This window comes from Cibotium barometz, chromosome 15, assembly GCF_041138505.1.
Source record: "Cibotium barometz isolate CiBa-2024 chromosome 15, ASM4113850v1, whole genome shotgun sequence".
Taxonomy (NCBI): Eukaryota; Viridiplantae; Streptophyta; class Polypodiopsida; order Cyatheales; family Cibotiaceae; genus Cibotium; species Cibotium barometz.
The window spans coordinates 40,705,776-40,724,441 of NC_141060.1; the positions used below are offsets into that span (position 1 = coordinate 40,705,776).

General features: G+C 43.1%; 1 protein-coding gene across 4 annotated transcripts in view; it reads right to left on the reverse strand.

The window, feature by feature from the left end:
* Positions 1-15,070, reverse strand: part of LOC147631304 (thiol-disulfide oxidoreductase LTO1-like) — a 48,337-nt gene extending 33,267 nt beyond the window's left edge. For 2 of the 4 annotated variants that reach the window (XR_015267559.1, XR_015267560.1), the window contains exons 1-5: positions 14,821-15,034; positions 14,378-14,660; positions 12,988-13,289; positions 12,765-12,877; positions 8,540-8,687 (exon numbers count right to left, since the gene is read on the reverse strand). Coding sequence is in view for 2 of the 4 variants with exons in the window: in XM_086809685.1 (XP_086665811.1) it covers positions 8,540-8,687; positions 12,765-12,877; positions 12,988-13,289; positions 14,378-14,660; positions 14,821-14,955 (981 nt within the window). In the remaining 2 variants the exon portion in view is untranslated. Of the gene's footprint in view, positions 1-8,539; positions 8,688-12,764; positions 12,878-12,987; positions 13,290-14,377; positions 14,661-14,820 lie in introns of all 4 variants that reach the window. The other 2 variants (XM_086809685.1, XM_086809686.1) reach the window with 2 other exon arrangements.
* Between the last annotated feature and the right edge of the window lie 3,596 nt (positions 15,071-18,666).

The following is an 18,666-nucleotide window of genomic DNA, read 5'->3' on the forward strand; positions in this document are numbered from 1 at the left end:
CTTCTCTTACTGCTGAAGAGTGGGAAGATATGGATGAGCTGGCAAGATCTACTATCATGTTGTCTGTGTCAGACTCATTACTTTTCAGCATTCGTGAAGAGAAGACAGCTTGGGGAATGTGGCAGAGATTGCAGGACTTGTATGCCCAACAAAGTGCCTCAAGCAAAGTGTATTGGTTAAAGAAACTCATAGGTCTTCAGATGAAGGAAGGGGCGTCTATGACAGCCCATCTAAATGAGTTTAATGGTATTGTCAGCCAGGTCATTAATCAAAAGTTGGCAATGGACGATGAGTTCAAAGCCACTTTTGTGTTATGCACTTTGCCAGAGAGTTGGGACACATTCAGGACAGCCACTAGCAATTCGAATGCTATGCTGTCATATGCAGATGTTGAGGGTGCTCTTCTTCAAGAAGAGATGAACAGGAAAAACAACTCTGTTGGAAAGTCCAATGCAATGAATGCACGTGGGAGATCCCAGCAAAGGGGGAAAAGCCAAGAAAGGGGAAGGAGCAAATCTCGCTCCAAAAAGGATTTGGAATGCCATTATTGTGGCAAGAAGGGACACATTAAAAAGCAATGCTACAAATGGAAAAATGATCAAAAAGAAACGGGAAAAGGCAAAGACAAAGAGAAGGATGAAGCCAAAGATGTAAAGCCAAAGGGCAAAAGTGGAGTCAAGATTGAAGAAATCAATGTGTCACATGCAGGTGGCAGTGAGGATGAGGTCCTATTTACTTCTTCACTTGATGCCCATTCACTTCTTATAGGTGGTCATGGTATGCACTCATGGATCATTGATTCAGGTGCCTCTTTTCATGTCACAGGTTGCAGAGACTTGTTTGTCAGGTATGCTGCTGGCAATGAAGGAGTGGTTTATTTGGGTGATAACCATGCATGCAAGATACTTGGCAGAGGTGATGTGAGGCTTGTGTTTTCAGATGGCTCACAGCTTATGCTCCATGATGTCAGGCATGTGCCTGAGATCAAAAAGAATCTGCTTTCTACTGGACAGCTTGATGATGCTGATTATGTTACCACATTTGGTCATGGAAAGTGGAAGATTAGTAAGGGCTCACTGGTTGTTGCCAGAGGCTCTAAGGTGGACACTCTTTACTTCATGCATGCAGGTGTTTGTCACCATGCTAATGTAAATGCAACCGAGCTGCCGGAAATTTCTATGTGGCATAGCCGGTTGGGACACATGAGTGTCAAGGGAATGGAGCAATTGTCTCGTTTGGGTTACTTGCCTTCTCTAAAGTTTTCAAGTTTTCAGTTTTGTGAGCATTGTATATATGGTAGGCAACTACAGTGCCCCCACATAAAAGCTCTTGGACAGAAAGATGCTCAGTTAGAGCTTGTGCATACAGATGTATGTGAGATGCCTCAGCTTTCTTTGGGAGGGGCAAAATATTTTGTGTCTTTTATTGATGATGCCACACGCAAGGTGTGGGTTTACCCTCTTCGTTTGAAGAGTGATACATTCTCAGTGTTTCAGAAGTTTGTTGCTCATGTTGAGAATCAAACTGGCAAAACACTGAAGGCTTTGCGTTCCGATAATGGTGGAGAGTACATGTCCAAACAGTTTCAGGACTTTTGTGATGCTAAAGGCATCAAGAGGGAGCTCTCTACTCCTTATGATCCTCCACAAAACGGGACAGCAGAGAGGATGAACAGGACCATTCAGGAGAAGGTCCGTTCTATGTTGTCACATGCTGCATTACCTCATGGTTTTTGGGCTGAAGCTGTTATGACAGCCGTTCACCTTATAAACAGGTCACCTACCACGAGGCTTGGTAGGAAAGTGCCAGAAGAAGTATGGACAGGGAAGCCTCCGTCATACAAGCACTTGAGAGTGTTTGGTTGCGTTGCGTACGTGCACATACGCAAGGAAATGCGCACCAAACTTGATCCTAAGTCTCACAAATGCATATTCCTAGGATATGGTGACAGAGGTGAAATGGGGTATAGACTTTGGGATCCCATGAATAGAAAGATCATACGCAGCAATGATGTCATTTTTGATGAAACATGCATGTATAAGGAGCCTGCAAGGCAACAGGAGCCTGGCAGAGTCATCTTTGATGATGATGGACATCATGGACAACAACAAAGGGCTGTAAATCAGCCATTACAGCAGGAAAACCAGCCCTTAAATGGTGCTGAAAAATGGTCCAAATGGACAGCCAGACATGGCAGAAGATATCCCTATGGATATACCACAGTTAGAGGAGATACCGGGCATGATTTTTCAGCCTTATGGCATGGAACAGGAGCCACCAATGGGTGATATGCAGGCTGGACAGCAACCTGCAAATGATGGTCATTGGGTACGGAGGTCCACAAGACCCTCCAGAGCCCCTGACAGGTTTGTTCCAGGGGTTGACTATTTGATGCTTACTGACTGTGGGGAGCCCTCATGTTATAAAGAGGCTTTACAGAGGGCAGACAAGGCTCTTTGGGAGCGTGCCATGAAGTCAGAGATGGATTCTCTGCGTAAAAATGGAACATGGAAGTTGGTGCATTTGCGTGCAGGCAAGAAGGTTTTGCCATGCAAGTGGGTATACAGGCTCAAAGTTGCATCAGATGCTAAACCAAGATACAAAGCCAGGTTAGTGGCTAAGGGCTTCAAGCAGGAATATGGTGTGGACTTTGATGAGATCTTCTCTCCAGTGGTCAAAATGACCACACTTAGAGCTGTGTTAGCTTTGGTTGCACATGATGATCTGGACTTGATTCAGATGGATGTGAAGACTGCTTTTCTTCACAGTGATCTCCATGAGGAGATATATATACAGCAGCCAGAGGGTTATGCAGTGAGTGGAAAGGAGAAGCTTGTATGCAAGCTGAAAAAGAGTCTTTATGGGCTCAAACAGGCACCAAGGGAATGGTATCACAAATTTGATACATTCATGAAATCCCAGAAATTCAGGAGAAGTGACATAGATCACTGCTTATACACCAAGAAAGCTTTGGATGGCAGTCTATTGATCCTCATCTTGTATGTTGATGATATGTTGATTGCCGGGAAATCTCGTAAAGAGATGGATGCCTTGAAGCAGAGGCTGCATCAAACCTTTGATATGAAGGATTTGGGTGATGCAAATCACATCTTGGGTATGCGGATACTTCGGGACAGAAATCAGCATGTGTTGTATTTGTCTCAGAAGGAATACATTGGCAAAGTCTTGCAGAGGTTCAATATGGACGGGGGGAAGAAGACTAGTACTCCTTTGCCTCCATATGTGAAACTCAGTGCTATGGACAGCCCACAGTCAGATAGAGACAGGGCTGATATGGCCAAGATTCCGTATGCTTCAGCTTGTGGCAGTCTCATGTATGCCATGGTTGCTACTAGGCCGGACATTGCATTTGCAGTGGGAGTGGTTTCTAGATACATGGCCAACCCTGGCAAGAAGCATTGGGAAGCAGTGAAAGGTGTCATGAGATACCTGAAGGGCACACAGGATATGTGCATTTGTTTTGGCAAACAGGATGCATTAGTGCATGGTTACACGGATTCGGATTATGCCGGTCATCCAGATAACCGGAAGTCTACTACCGGTTATGTGTTTACATTCACAGGAGGTGCTGTGTCATGGATATCCAGGATGCAGAAGTGCACTGCCTTATCTACTACAGAGGCCGAGTATATTGCAGCCACAGAGGCTTGCAAGGAGGCATTATGGCTATCTTGGTTAGTGGTTGATTTGGGCTATACAAGGGATATTCCATTGTTGCATTGTGACAATCAGAGTGCCATTCAGTTGGCAAAGAACCCTGTTTTTCATGCAAAGACGAAGCATGTGGATGTGAAGTATCACTTCATCAGAGAGGTGATAGAGAACAAGCAAATTCAGCTTGTTAAGATTCATACGGATGACAACCCGGCTGATCTGTTGACAAAGAGTTTGCCTCCGGAGCGGTTTGCTCATTGCAGACACTTGATGGGCATTGGATGAGGCCAGTTTCAGCCTTGATTTGGCCTTGTATATTATCATGCACATGCTGATTTTTCTTTTCCTTTACTTAAGGGCACTTTGCCTTTAAGTGGGAGGTTGTTGGGGTAAAGGCGTTATGCCCACCCTTATAGTGTGTACAAGCCCATAAGTTATAGTACATAGTACACTTAGTACTTTTAATGTACTAAGTGCACTATGTGTACTAGTGCAATATACATGTGTGATAGGGGAGTCACACACTCATGCCTCATGAGTTGACTTATCCCCACAACTCTCTCTCTCTCTCCCTTGCTTCTCTGTGTATGTCTCCCACATGACCTAACCCTAATTCTCCCACACAACTTGATTCTTTGAGGTCTTCTTCCGGGTGGTGAGCCTTGGAAGGACTTCCTCTTGGCTAGGATCTCCCCCCTGCACCTCGATCCTCGGGGACCCTTGGCCTCAAAGGACAAGATGGATTTTCACAGAGATGCGGACACGTGGCTTTGACCCAACATTTGAGAAAATATTTGCAGTCATTCTCTTGCGTGCTTGGAATCATCTCAGGTTGGCCCTGCAGGAGTCAGCTCCAGTAGCATCCGAGGAGCGGCTCCAACAGCCTCTGATTTGGAACCCCATGGTCCGTCTGCCTAGTGGTGGGGGTAGACCAACATTATGTCAAAGGTGTGGCCATTCCCAAGAGTCTCAGCATTGTCGTTTTTGGGATTGCCCAAAGACTCAACACATTTGGCAGAGGATCCTATGCATGTTCACTATGGATCGAGGATTATCGGGCTCCCAACCGTATTGTTACATGGGGCACAATTGCTTGGGCCACTAAGACCACGATCATCATGCCATATGAGGAGAAAGGTGGGGGAGCCCTTCAAGTCTCTCACCTTCGTATTTCTATAGTGCCAGTTCTTCTAGCTGCTCCCACGGGTCACTGGACTCAAAGTTCTAGCTAGAGATGGGAGATTTGTAGCAATATAGCCAAGTGGCACCAAGATAAGGATACACCCGACTGTTACATCCCGACTGGCCTAGGGCTAGGGCGGGGAACATGAGGACTAACCCACAATTAGGGTTAGGGTTAACCCAAGATTAGGATTAAGACTTAGCACAAGCGTGGGAACCTAGAGGATTCACATGTGGTGTCACTGTACCAGCCACTGTATCTGCTGTACTAGTCACTATACATGATGTACCAACATTTGTATTTGCTGTACTTGCTGTACCAACCACCGTACCGACTGTACCAACCACTGTACCAGCTCTACCGGCCACTGTACCTGTTGTACCGACTGAATGGAGAGTTGTACTTGCAGTACCAGCTCTATTGCATGAAGACCCGTGGTTTTTGGGGAAGAATCAGTACCCACACGGAGGTATATGGATTATATTGTTGGCTCGGCATTTCTACAGCCTATATTCCGGCTTTGGTAGCCTCGTGTTGGGCTATGTTATGGCATTTGTATATGGATAATCCGGCATCTCCCGTGGGGAGAGTAAGGCCCTCAAAGCTTGTACATGATATTATTCTCCTTGGGTAATAAAATACTCCAAGGGGGGGGGGGGGGGGGAGGGGGGGGGTCGGCCCATTCCGGCCTCTATGTGGTGTCACATGTGCAAGATCCATTTTCAGCATTTGTGGATGTTTTGTCCAGCTTTTATGTTTTATGCAAAGTGATGATGGATGTGTTAAGGCTATGGCCATGTTTAAGTGTTTTAATATGCATTGATGGTATCAACAAGTGTGTCAAAGGCCCTAGTCCCCCAGGCGCTGCCGCGAGTTACATGTGGGCTAAAGGCGCTAGCAAAAGGAGAACTAGATTGGCCGTAGGGTCAATAAAGCTATAATTAATAGCCTAAGGCTGATAATGGCTAAAAGCTTATAAATAAAGCAAAAATGCTTTATAAATAAAAACAAGCCACTTACAGTGAGGTTATTACTATATAAGTGACTTGGGGTCACTTATTAGACACGAGATCATGTAGCCATGCGGTAAGCCTGGGGCTATCGAGGAGCGTGCAAGATCTCTAGGCGATGGAGCTACAGGCACGTCGTTCCACTTGGTGGTATGGGACACCAAGTTGGGGCTATGTGACTTGAAAGGCTCACGGCAATCTGACCCAACGCTCAGGAGTGGTTCGCAGTATTGAACCTGCGGTTGGGTGGTCAATCGCTAGCCACAATCTATCGCAGTCACACGTTCACGTCGGGTCTATGGAAACCTTGCTAGGGTTTCCCACGTATGTCTTCTGTCTTGATCCACAAGGGTTCTATGTCAAGTGATCCTAGGGCATGGCCTAAGGGAGATCTTACACCGACATACCGTGAGCATCAGCAATCAATTCATGTTAGTAATTGACAAGAGATTAGATCTACAACTATCTTGTCTATCGTATGCTTTCAATCACGCTTCAGCATACAGAGATTTGTGTTAGTCTGGACTCTGCAAACACTCATGTACATGATATAGGTCTTTTCTATCTCTTCTACTGTGTACTAGGGTGCCACATGGACATAATTGGACATTAAGTTCACCCACAATTACCTTTTGTGTGAGCACTGTGCAAATTGTGAGCCCTTGTCTAGGGACAAGTTGCCAAGTGCCTAAGTTTAGGAGGTGTCAATTTATGTGTTGTCCCACATATTTTATGCAACCCACTTGGAATGTTCTTTGTACAAATGTCCTGGATGCTTATTAGATCAACAGCCGAGTGCCAAGTCGGAGTTTAGAAAGGTTTACCAAGTCTCAGGCTGAAGTGCCCATATGAACAAGGAATGGGCATTTGCACACACACAGCAAGAGTGAACCAAGTATGGAATTACGGACAGACTTGAGGGAGTCAGAAGAACGCAGGGGCCAAAAACAGACCAACCAGACCCCGGTACCACGTGAAAACGCAGCATTGAAGCATTTAATATCAATTCTCCCTAATTTTCAATGGTTGTAGGACCAGGGCCGGCTGACTAGCGCATGGTTTCCTATTATATAAAACATGGTTGAAAACTCATTGGCATATCTCATGGTTCTTAAGGGGGACGAGCATTTTCTGAGCGAAATCTTCCGAGCGTCCGAGCGAAGGAAAAACAAAGCTTCCAACTATGCAAAAATATGACAAAAATGGATCAGAAGAAAGCATAGTTTCACTTAGAAATATGAAAAGTATTATAGGAATGCCTATTTTATACACGACTATTTATGTGAATCTTTGGGAATGGTGAGAACATAATGGGATGGCTTTTGAAGAAACCCACATGTAGAGTAGACTTCTCTATGAAAATTCCCTTATGATCCTTCTTACAACTTTTTACTTAATAGGGGGTGACATTGAAAAACCTCTCTCAACCTATCTTCATGAAAGGGTTTCTCCAAAGAAAACTCATTGAAGCAAGCCATCAAGGTAGTTTCTCCAGCGAAACCCCTTTGAACAAGGTCTTTCAAGGTAGTTTCGCTGGCGAAACTACCTTGGACAGCACTTTTAAAAGTGACATAACTTTCACATCCAATGTCCAAATATAGTCATTCAGCCACTCAAATTGATCGAAAAACCCCATTTGAGCACATCTATGGGGTTATATTTTGGAAAACCTTGCATATATAGCATTAAATATTACATGTATTTTATGAGAGTGATATATGAGCCCAAGTTAATACTTATTTACGATAATTTAAACTTCTGTAGAAACATGTCCATAAATATCTTGTTATTAATACTATAAAAACACTTGAAAGATATTGTCATATGATATGTTTAATAAGTAATTATTTATGTATAATATTATTATATTGAGAGTGATTATGAGGGACGTTTCTTAAATGAATTATTTTTCAATACTTTTTTAAGGTAATAACAACGGTACAAAGGGATGTCTATCTATCTTACAATCTCTCTCTCTCTCTCTCTCTCTCTCTCTCTCTCTCTCTCTCGTTTGTCACCACATGTAGTTTCAAAGAGAACTATAGTTGGGTGTTGGTCTTATTTTTCTCGCTCGAAAGAATCTTGCTCGTAATTTTTTGCTCATAACATTGACGTACTCGTTCTTAAGCAAATCTCTGAAGCCAAGCAAGGAGGTCATCATCTCAAGCAAGGAGCAGTCCCAAATCAGCAGGAGATGTAAAATTCAGCATTTTGGAGCTCAATAGGCATCAGCCCTAGCATGGTCAGCAGCCCGGTGTGCAATTCATGTGCTCACAGTCAGACTGGAAAGGCAAATGTAGATCTACAACAGATTGAGCACTTTTGCAAATCAGCCTATTGGTAACACCTACTTTGTACTTTGAATATTTCAGCAATATATGCAAAGATACTGCTTGCGGTGGAGGCCCTTATAGGGTAATTGGAACCCATCAGGTGTTTCTCTCTCCCACCCTTTACTCCCGCTCCCTCTCCAATTCCACTCTCCATCTCTCTTTTAAACCTGAAATTAAAGCTTGCCTTAATCATCGTTAACTATGTTGAGAACAATGATGAATACTTTGTTCTGCGCACATCCATATAAATCAGCTTACAAATTTATAACTATTTGAAATTTGGCTGAATGGCCATCATGATCAGAAAACTCAGCTTACAAAGTAAGAGTATTAAATACCTGCTTCTGCTCAAAACAATGAGAGCACCAAAATGCACCATACATCTTTGCTCCTACTGATTGAAGATGCTTTGCCAGAGATAAAGTCACGGAACTCGAACTTGTTGTTACCTGTGGCTCTACAGGTGGAAGGTCTATGTCTGCTGACCTGCAATCAATTAGAGTGAAATACAAAACCATAAGGCATGTTCAGTTTTGTGAGTAAAAAAATTAGTGAAAGCAATGTTTTTCAAAATTAAAATTCATGCTTAAGTTCTTCCTTTACCCTTTTGATGTGACAATAGGCACAATTTGTGAAAAATATAATAGCAAGGAAGTAAGCTTTTAGTTACTTTTTTCCGATGAGACCCCTTCATTTATCACCCTCTTCTAGTAACATTATTGCAGTCCAAGACCACTCCACTAATAAATTCTAAATTATCTTCTATCCTTTGGATGTTGTGCTATGCTAAGAATTAGTATTCTAGCTCCACCTCCAAGTTAAAACTAACCATTGAGCTGCATAATAACTTATCATACTTTTGTATATATTGTTCTATGAACCAGGGCCTGTCGGCCAGCCCTCGAGGCAGTCGGCCAAGTCCCCATTGCACTATATAAGGAGTTCCCCATTATTCACTCATTCATCCACTTCCCTTGCACATTGTTCAACACTCAGTTGCTGGCCATTGCCATTGTAAAGCTTTACTGCTGTTATAAAAGGTGATCTTGTCCAACTCTCTCAATCTCCTTTGCACTCTCGTAAGTTTACTGTTTAAGCTTCTGCCTGTGCTATCTCCTTCATGGTATCATACACTTAGGTCCAGGCTGCTCCAAACTCTGCAAATCTGCCCACCTTTCCCTCCTTTGCTGTGCATTTTTCTCCATCTCTCCTGGCTGCAGATCCGTGACAACAAGTGGCTGCATTTCCCAACTGTGCTGCGTTTTCAGGTCCAGCCAGCCTGCTGTTTGCTGCCGGCCAGTTTTGGTGGCTGCATTTTCTCCTACAAAGTTGTGGCTGTGTTTTCTACACCGGCATCTGTTTTTGGTGAGTTCTTTGCATTTGGTGCTGCCAGACAAGTGGCCCTACATTGTCTTCTTCTCCACGAGTCACTGCCCTTCCAGTAGGAGGATCCCGGTGGATCTTGGACTGCTTTGCTGCTGTCCAGCCTCTTTCTCTCTCAGGTTTGAGAGGGGGCTGATTGTTCCTGGTGCCTCGCTTCGTTGGAAAGCATTTGAGAGAAGTGTTTGAGAGCTGAGATTTGTTCTTTGTTGTTGTGGATATGCCCAAACAAGGATGACAAGTTGAAAGGACCCAACTATGCTCATTGGAAGCTACAGATCTCATCCACAAGGGTTTGTAGGGCACTGAAAGGAAGCCCGAGCGTCCTCAAAACTCTAGGTGGTGGACTCAGGATCAGGAGGATGAATTTGCTGCGGAATTACAAGACTAGGAGAATCGGGACTCAAAGGCGCATTTTGTGCTTGTGCGGACCATCACAGAGGAGGTATCACCGGCCATGCAAACTCTCAACAGTGCTCATCAGGTATGGGCAAAATTGGAGGATCTCTTTGCACAAGATTCATCGATGAGGGCAATTACCTTGTAGGGGCAGCTCTACGGCTTGTTATTTCTTGAAGGCAATTGAATACAGTCTTTTCTCATGAAGGCCAAGGTTATCCATGACTAGTTACTGGCTATGGGTGCTGCTTTGTCCTCTTCTCAGCTGGCTACTCTTAGCCTCACCAAGCCTCCTCCAGACTATGATGTGATTTCTTGATCTTTACGGTGCTAGGTCACATCCACTTAGTTGGATTTTGATGATCTTAGCTCCCTACTTTTGGAGGAGTCGTCCGTTCTCATCTCACAAGGTACGTTGAAGGTGTCAGTCAACAGTTCTGACCAGGCACTTTCCTCAATTCCAAATAAGGGTCGGAGTCACTGATTTACTTGTGAAAAAAGGGGCCATCTGTCCAAAGTTTGTTTGTCCGCGAAGAAGGGCAAGGCTTCATCTCAAAGAAAAGGCAAAGACACCACACATGATAGTGATACAAATTCTAGTATCCTTCTAGGTCTCCCAGGGCGCTTCCAGCTCGAGAACCCAGAGGGTGTACTTCTCTAGTACACATGCAGTTTCCCCCCATGTGCTTCCAGCTAGAAGAGGCTTGTGGGCGGGCGAGGGGGCTGATTATAGCTCCACTTACTGGTGCATGGGGACCGTGATTCGGAGTTCCAAGCATTAGACATCTAGCAAGACATGGTTATCTTCGATACAGCAGAGATTATGAATTGGACATGTTCCGAGTTCATTGTTCGAGGCTTTTGGGACATGATGTGTTCCGTCCCCCACTGTGCATAAACAACTCATCAATCAAAAACATAGGAAGTCCTTTGCATATAGATGATAATTTAGCGAGTCTCAACAACCATGAGACATGAGTCAAAACATACAAGAACAAAACACCAAACACCTTTGGGATCCTCTACAGATAGACTCCGGCAACAATTCTGCATTAAACCATCTTCTCACTTACAACCTCAAACCTCATTGAATCCATTGCAACAAACACTATGTGTTTCATACAAACCAACCTTCATCTAGCAAAACATCAGCTACAGTTAAATAAGAATTAGACTTTGGCCAAGTCTCTAACAGAGACGCCACAGAGAGATCCTAAGAAAACCACCTCCTAACTGATTCTCTGATCCTCGGCACATTCTCTGCTCTGAGTCATCGAATTTCACTCACATTGTATTGATCCTCTCTTAGCAAACTTTCAAAACTGTCAAACCTCTTGCTTACAGGTAACCTCTTCTCTGTAGTCCCTCTCTTACTCTCCTCACTTCTCTTGCTCTTTTCTCCCTCCTCTAAAAACTTCTCCAATTTTCCTTCATAAGCCCGTCGCCGCCTCGCTTCATCCAAAATTTACCCCGCCCGGTTCCTTCAATTGCCCATGCACTTTTTTTTGTTCATTTCTCGGATTGTGCACACACCTAGGGTACTTCATTGCATCAGGCCACATGTACAAACAGAGGAAGTTTTTAGCTAGGTCTCTAACGGTTGGAGTCCATTGGATAGACGCAGTGTGCTCGATCAAGTGGAATTTGGTCATCCGTAGGTTTCTCTACAGGTCTTTGTGCCAATGTGGCAAGGACGGAATGTGAGCTCATAGTGGACACAAAGTGGTCTCACAATGTTCGGGATCTTGGGTCTCTTGGGTGACCTTTTCTTGGATCTTTTCCTCTTATGGAAGGGCACTTTATATGGACAAAGTGAAACTAAGGACAGCTGCAATGAGAATGTGGCACACCTATAAGTATGAAAGCCAAACATCAGATAGCAGCCGCTAGGCAACGTCAGACAATGCGGGTGATATGTGGCATTGCCATGTGGCAATGATGACGTGGTGGTGGTGAATGTGAGTAGGTGTAAAGTCTTAGTATACAAGGATGACATGATAAAATGATGTGTAAAGACCCATTGGCTTAAGGCAACCAAAAATCCATTCGAGTAGATTTTCCCAAAGAATGCCTAGAAAAGTGAAGTCTTATAGATTGTACACAATTCAAGGCAATTACCCTGCTTCTTGGCGGCCTATAAGGAAGACTCATTTTATCTCGTATAAAATAGATATCCTTAGACATATTAGAGCTTTTCTTTTAGTACTTCATTAGCATAATCTTCACTTGGCTCCTCATGTTAGGATGGCTCGCCCTTCTTGTCTTTAATAGGGTACAAGTGTAGAACACTTGCGCCTATGTGCTAGGGTTTTCCGGAGATAGAAAGAAGAGCGCAACGGAATCACACATACAACACACAAGAGTCCTAAACTAGTGCTTTGTATTACGTACCAAAAAGAAGTAATACAACTGAAATTCAAGTACAAGATGTGACTGAGAATGAAGACGTCAAATCAGAGAAGTGTGACCTCCTGTTCACTCTTGGCTAGCACTTCGCGAAACACTATGTGAAGTACAACGCTGAGGAAAGCAGATGAATATGACACCTTCAATCACAATGACCATAAGCCAAAACAAACATCTAAATTCTTGTTGGCAAATGGCTTTCACTGGCCAAATCTCTTTTCAACACAAGGAAAAAATATGAAGAGGTACCATTTCACAAGCAAGACCATGCATTGCACGAAAGATTCAAAAATACAAAATGTAAATCATAAAAGATCAAAATCTCCATATAAATGAGCATAACACTGCCATGCTGGAAGGGGAGCCGTATCGACTCACCCTGTCAATGCAGGAGTTATGTCTGCATAAGCAGATGACAAAGCCAGTATCACTGCAGCTGTCACAGCTACCTGCAATCCGGCAACTTGTTTGATCTCTTGGAAGCTGAATCTCTGCAGCTCAACAACAGTAATATCGACAACATTTACTGCACGTGAGTTAAACAAAAACTTCAACCAAAAAATCCCCTACACACATCATGAATCTTCTACCTTCAACATACATTTGCAATCCATGTTCCAAGCTTGCCGAAGAAAGGGCCTCGCACCCGTAATGTAAGAAGAAGCAAGCTGACTGATAGTAAAGCTGACGCCACGCAATAAGCACAAGAAGCTCCTTCCAGCTTTGTTGATAGTATATACATGAAATAAATGCTTGCACTAGCCATAGAACCCGTACTTCCCAAAAGAAGCCATCGCACTACATCAACACCAACTACTTTATCCAAGATCCTTGTGGTACCAAGAAATCCTAGCAAGGCCACTGTCCCATATGCTAGGGTACCGACCGCAGATAGAGGCACCCCTGCACCAGACAGCAAAGGTCAAACAAAACAACTAAATAGAACATCAAATGCAAAGGTTATCAGAAATTCCTTGTGAAAAGTGATGCAAGTGTACAAACCAGATTTGTGCATACAAGAATTGCAGCTATAAACCAGAAAAGCAGACTTGGCTTTGAGAATCGACTCAAGGCAAAAGACACAAACACCCCTCCTCGTGTCCTTGTGGCACAATGATGAGTGCGAGTATCTTCCATGTACAAGGGCGTATACACAAGCCAGCATGCAAACTTCAACATTTTTTCAAGCAAAAAAGATTACACACATCGATAACCTGGGGTTTCCTCTTTCATCTGGGCAAGAAAATCATTCGCTAGTGCATGCCCAACCGGCCCTTCAATTAACACTTCCCCGTACACTGCCCCTCACCTTATCAGTCCCACTTAGATGATGTCACAAAAGCTATGGAATACTACCTGTGTTTTCTTCATTTACACTGAAAGATTCACACACTTGCTGTACACTCCCCGGCATGCCACTTTTCTGTGAGTCAGGCCAGTAATTGTGTGAGACCCCAATTGATGCATCCTCCTTGAAGGGCCCTCATCTTATCACTCTTGTTGATGTGATGTCAGAATGGTGGCTGCTTTTTTTCATTTACACCAAAGGATTATCACACTACTGGTGGGTGGGGTTGAACCTTCCACAGCGCTCTTTCTAGAAGATCATATACTAGTGTTGACCCATCTGCCCCCTAATTTGTACGTCCTCCATAGCCACCCTATGCCTTATCAGTCTCGCTTAGATGATGTCACAACAGCTATGAAATGGTAGCTGGTTGTTTTTAAATTACAGCAAGGAGTTATTGCACTATTGTTAAGAGCCTGGATGCAAGCTCCCTGGCATGCCACTTTTCTTTCAATAAGGCCAGGAGATCATATGCTCCTTCACACAATTACAACTACAGGGAGTCTGGCTGTACCTTTGATGCTACAGTGGCTATGGGATGGTAGCTGCTGCCTCTTACGATGGGATGGTAGCTGCTATTTTAAGTGATTTTGCTAATGTAACAAATAAACAACGAGCACAGAATGAACCATAAGAAAATTACCAAAGACGAGAGAGTAGTCACTGTCTAGCACATCGTTGCAGCTGCCGCCACCGATGGGGCAAGAGACAGGCCCACCAAAAAGCTTCATGTAGGTGAGGTATGCTGTCTCTGCAAACCCTAGTGTAGCCAGCCCCGTGACTACTCCATAGATAGCAGAAGAGTCGACTTTCTCCAAGCTTCTGCTTGAAGGTACCTCATCAGGCTCCAAATCCCCATCCTCTGAGCTATCTTCAGGCTGCAGAGCGCACAACACACCATGCCTTTGCAGCTTGTAGCGCCTTCTCTACATCGAAAAGGAGAAATCAGCTTCGAACAACTACTTCCATGAAAAGCAAAACAAGACATTCTGATGACAGTGTAAACCTTCCATTAATTTTTTCATCCGCAGAAAAGCTAGAGAATTCTGAAACTTGGAGAGAGAAATGTGCAGAAATGGTTCTCACCAGATTGGTCCTCCTCAGAGCGGCTCCCAGTCGCGTAGTATGAAGAAACGAAGAGATGCTGCTGAGATGTTTGGACGCGGAGGTCGAAGATGGAGTACAAGGGAAAGCACAGAACTGGACCTGCAGGATCGCCATAGCCAGAACTCGATCTTTCTTAGTTCAGAATCCAGATAAGCACGCAAAAAAAAAAACTCCCACCAGTAGTGTATACACTGATGGGTGAAATTAATTTGCTTTACCGTAGTCCTATGTCTTTGGCAGGCATGTGCTTGAATGGATTTTCATATAATGGTGGTGGAGGAGGTCACATGTTCTCATGAATGGGATTTTGGGGAATGGATTTTCATATAATGGTGGTGGAGGAGGTCACATGTTCTCAGGCATGGGATTTTGGGGATTTCTATCCGGCTTTACATGGTGCTCTCGAGGGATACTTGACCGCACCGAAAATCATGCATCTATATGGGGAGGAAGTGTAAGGAGCAGCGAAACATGGACCCATATCTAGGCACACTAGAACGCACTCACGCACCGGGTAGGCTGGAATTGAGAAGGGCAGTGGTGTCATTCTTCCTTCAATGTAAGGGAGAATGGAACCACTGCCATTCTCCCCTTCAAGGTGATGGGAGACCTTGAGATTGGCAGCACTGCCATTCATTGAACGTAAGGAAGAATTTCAGAGTTTCTCCCCTTTAAGGTGATGCGAGGGCCTGCGAATGGTTCTGGTGCCATTCTTCCTTGAATGTAAGGAAGAATGGAAGTGGTGCCATTCCCCCCTTAAAGGTGTTGGGATGACATGAGAATGGCTGCCTACCCAGTGCGTGAGTGCGTTCTAGTGTGCTTAGATATGGGTCCATGTTTCGCCGCTCCTTACACTTCCTCCCCATATAGATGCATGATTTTCAGTGCGGTCAAGTATCCCTCAAGAGCACCATGTGAGGCCGGATAGAAATCCCACGCCTCACAACATGGTGTAGAGAGTGATTTGGCAAATTTTCCATATAGACTACATACTTTCATGGACCTTTGTCCCCATAACGGAGTCCTGTTTTTTTGCACTCGTACGCATGACAAGTCACCATGCTATATGGACTAATGTTAGTTTACTAATATATAACACCATTTTCTCACAATTCTAAATGAGTCAATGATGCAATTAACACCCTCCCATTTGAAAGACCATGACTAATCATGTGGTTAGAAGTACCCAAATCAACATATCATAAATATCTAGGATTTCGTGCATCTGCAGTCATGGAACTAAGCATATATTCTTCTATCTTTGGCTTAATTACTTGAGGATGCATAGTTCCCTTGTTGCAACTTTCCGCTTTTAATATCATTCTAATTTTTATAGCCGTCCTTTGCTATATAACCTAGCTTGCCACAAGAATAGCACTCCATGCTATTTCTACTTTGATTTCTTTACCATCCACCCCAGTTTCTCTGACTCCTCATGCCTCTACTAGAGTGGCCTCTTCTACTTGTTTGTGCATTAGATTCATGTTGTTTTGATGATCATGATTTTTGTTTCCAAAATGGCTTACACCCAACCTCTAGAAAAAGATCTGCTTCTACCTATCTCGACCTATGTCTGTGTAGAAGACTTGCTTCTATATCTCCAATCTCATGCCATATGACTTCTCTTCGAAGCCAATCCCTGAATAAACTTGCATTTGCTGCATTGCTGTTGAAATTGTTATTCAAACAAAATAGAGTAGTTTGTAAATATCAAGAAGATAGGAAAAGTAATTATTACATACTTTTAGGGATTTATGAATCCTACAGCCTTTGCAAATCACCATCAATCAAAATATCCAAAATCTGTGCTTTGTGGTCATTTGGCAACAAGCTAACTACCAAGCTATATAGCTTATCCTCTGTCAAACAATCCAATTTTTCGTCCCATTAACTTGCACTAGTCGTCTGCCACCATGATTAAACCGTAACATTAAAACCATAAAATGTTGTTGCCTACGAAATAGGCATAGAAAATAGTGTAGGATTTCTTACTCAAAGAAACCTTTCCCTTGTGCAGGGTTTGCAATCACCACCAGCCACCTTGTAGCATGCCTCCACTTTCTTTCATCTTTATAAAATTCTCTTCAAACTCTTCTGCAGACAAACTATTTACTAGGGGGTCAATATCTCGGGTGGCTACAAGGTACTCATCCTATTATTCCACGAATTGTAACATTAGTGGATGACATGCAAATGTTTATCATATATTGCAAGTGTCTAAAGATTGAAGGTTTACCTGGAATTCTATTTGGAAAAGTTCCGAAATCTTGCAGTTATACCAAGATGGGCGGTCCTTTTTTTCTGTGTCGAGGCATGCTTTTCCATCCATGCCTTGTTCATCTCTCTAGTGTACTTCATAATTGTTTCTTTGTTTGCTAGCCTAAGTGCCCTATGAGGCACACTTTGTCCACAAGGGAAGAAGAAATATAGCCCACTTTATTCATCCTACGGTAACAAAATTTAAGGTTATGATGAAAGATTAAAACATAGTATATCGAATATTCCTAATTCAAAGAGTCTTAAAACATATATTCTCTTACATGTTTAAGCGAGCGATCACTGTGAGAACCTCTCCCTGAGAAACCATCCGCCGGTAATAGCTCGCACCATATCGCCGACGTCATGCCAAACTCACCAAGCTACAAGGTTGTCCATTCAAACACACTACGAGTTAGCAACACATGCCACAGGTCCACAGCACATAAGTAATAAATCCATACTTTGTTCCAGCTATCCCTAATTTCATATGTCCTACACATGGAATATTTGGAATCACCCAAGTGCCATGCTTTAAACATAGTGGTAATTAGGCGTTCCCAATTAACCACAGAAGGATGGACGGACAAACCGTGACATCCCTCCTACCCGGAATAGCAACTGTCCTCAGTTGCATCATATCAACTGGCCCGTGTTTGAAAGTAAGATTGGATGATGTCGAGATAGGCGCAAAAAAACCGCTCAGGTATCCATTTCGCATTTTCGCGCGAGGATGATTTTTGAAGGTCAAAAGATATCTATAATATACAGTACCTGTGCGAGTAGTAGTGGTCGCATGGTCAATAATAGCCTCAGGTTGAAGTTCTTCTACTTGGTCAACAAGACTAGGTGCTTCCTCATATACAGGATGTGTAGGAATTAGTCCCCTATAAGGCCTCAAAAGACTAATATGAAAAGAATTATGAATTATCCAATGAGAAGGAAGTGAGAGCCTATATGCTAGGTCATTAATCTTATGAGTAATTTTAAAAGGACCATAAAAACGAGGAACTAACTTAACAACAGGATTAGTCTCAACACTTTTAAGACATCTCTTTTCAATATACGAAGCAAAACATATTGACCTCTTGAAAAACCATGTGCTTCCTTTTCTTATTAGCTTGTTTAGTATATTGCTCTTGTGCATTAGAAATAGCTTTATGAACATGATCATGAATGAAAGTGAAAGCAATGGCGAATTGATCTGCAGCTTCAATAGTGTGTGACAAACGAGTGTGACAAACGAGTGATAGGAGTAGGTAAAGCTTTTCCATACACAATTTCAAAAGGTGCCTTTCCAGTGGATGAATATGGTGTGTTGTATGTAAATTATAAAATATGGATATACTTATCTCATTGTTTAGGTTGTGATGAAACATATGCGAAGTTAATCCAATATTATGCTATTTGCTACTTTTGTTTGACCATTAGATTCAGGATAAAATGCAGTGGAAAAATCCAATTTAGTGCCTAGATTATCAAACAATGTGGTCCAAAAATCACTGCAAAACTTATAATCTCTATCAGAAACAATCACTTGTGGTAAACCATGATGTGTTAAAATGTGTT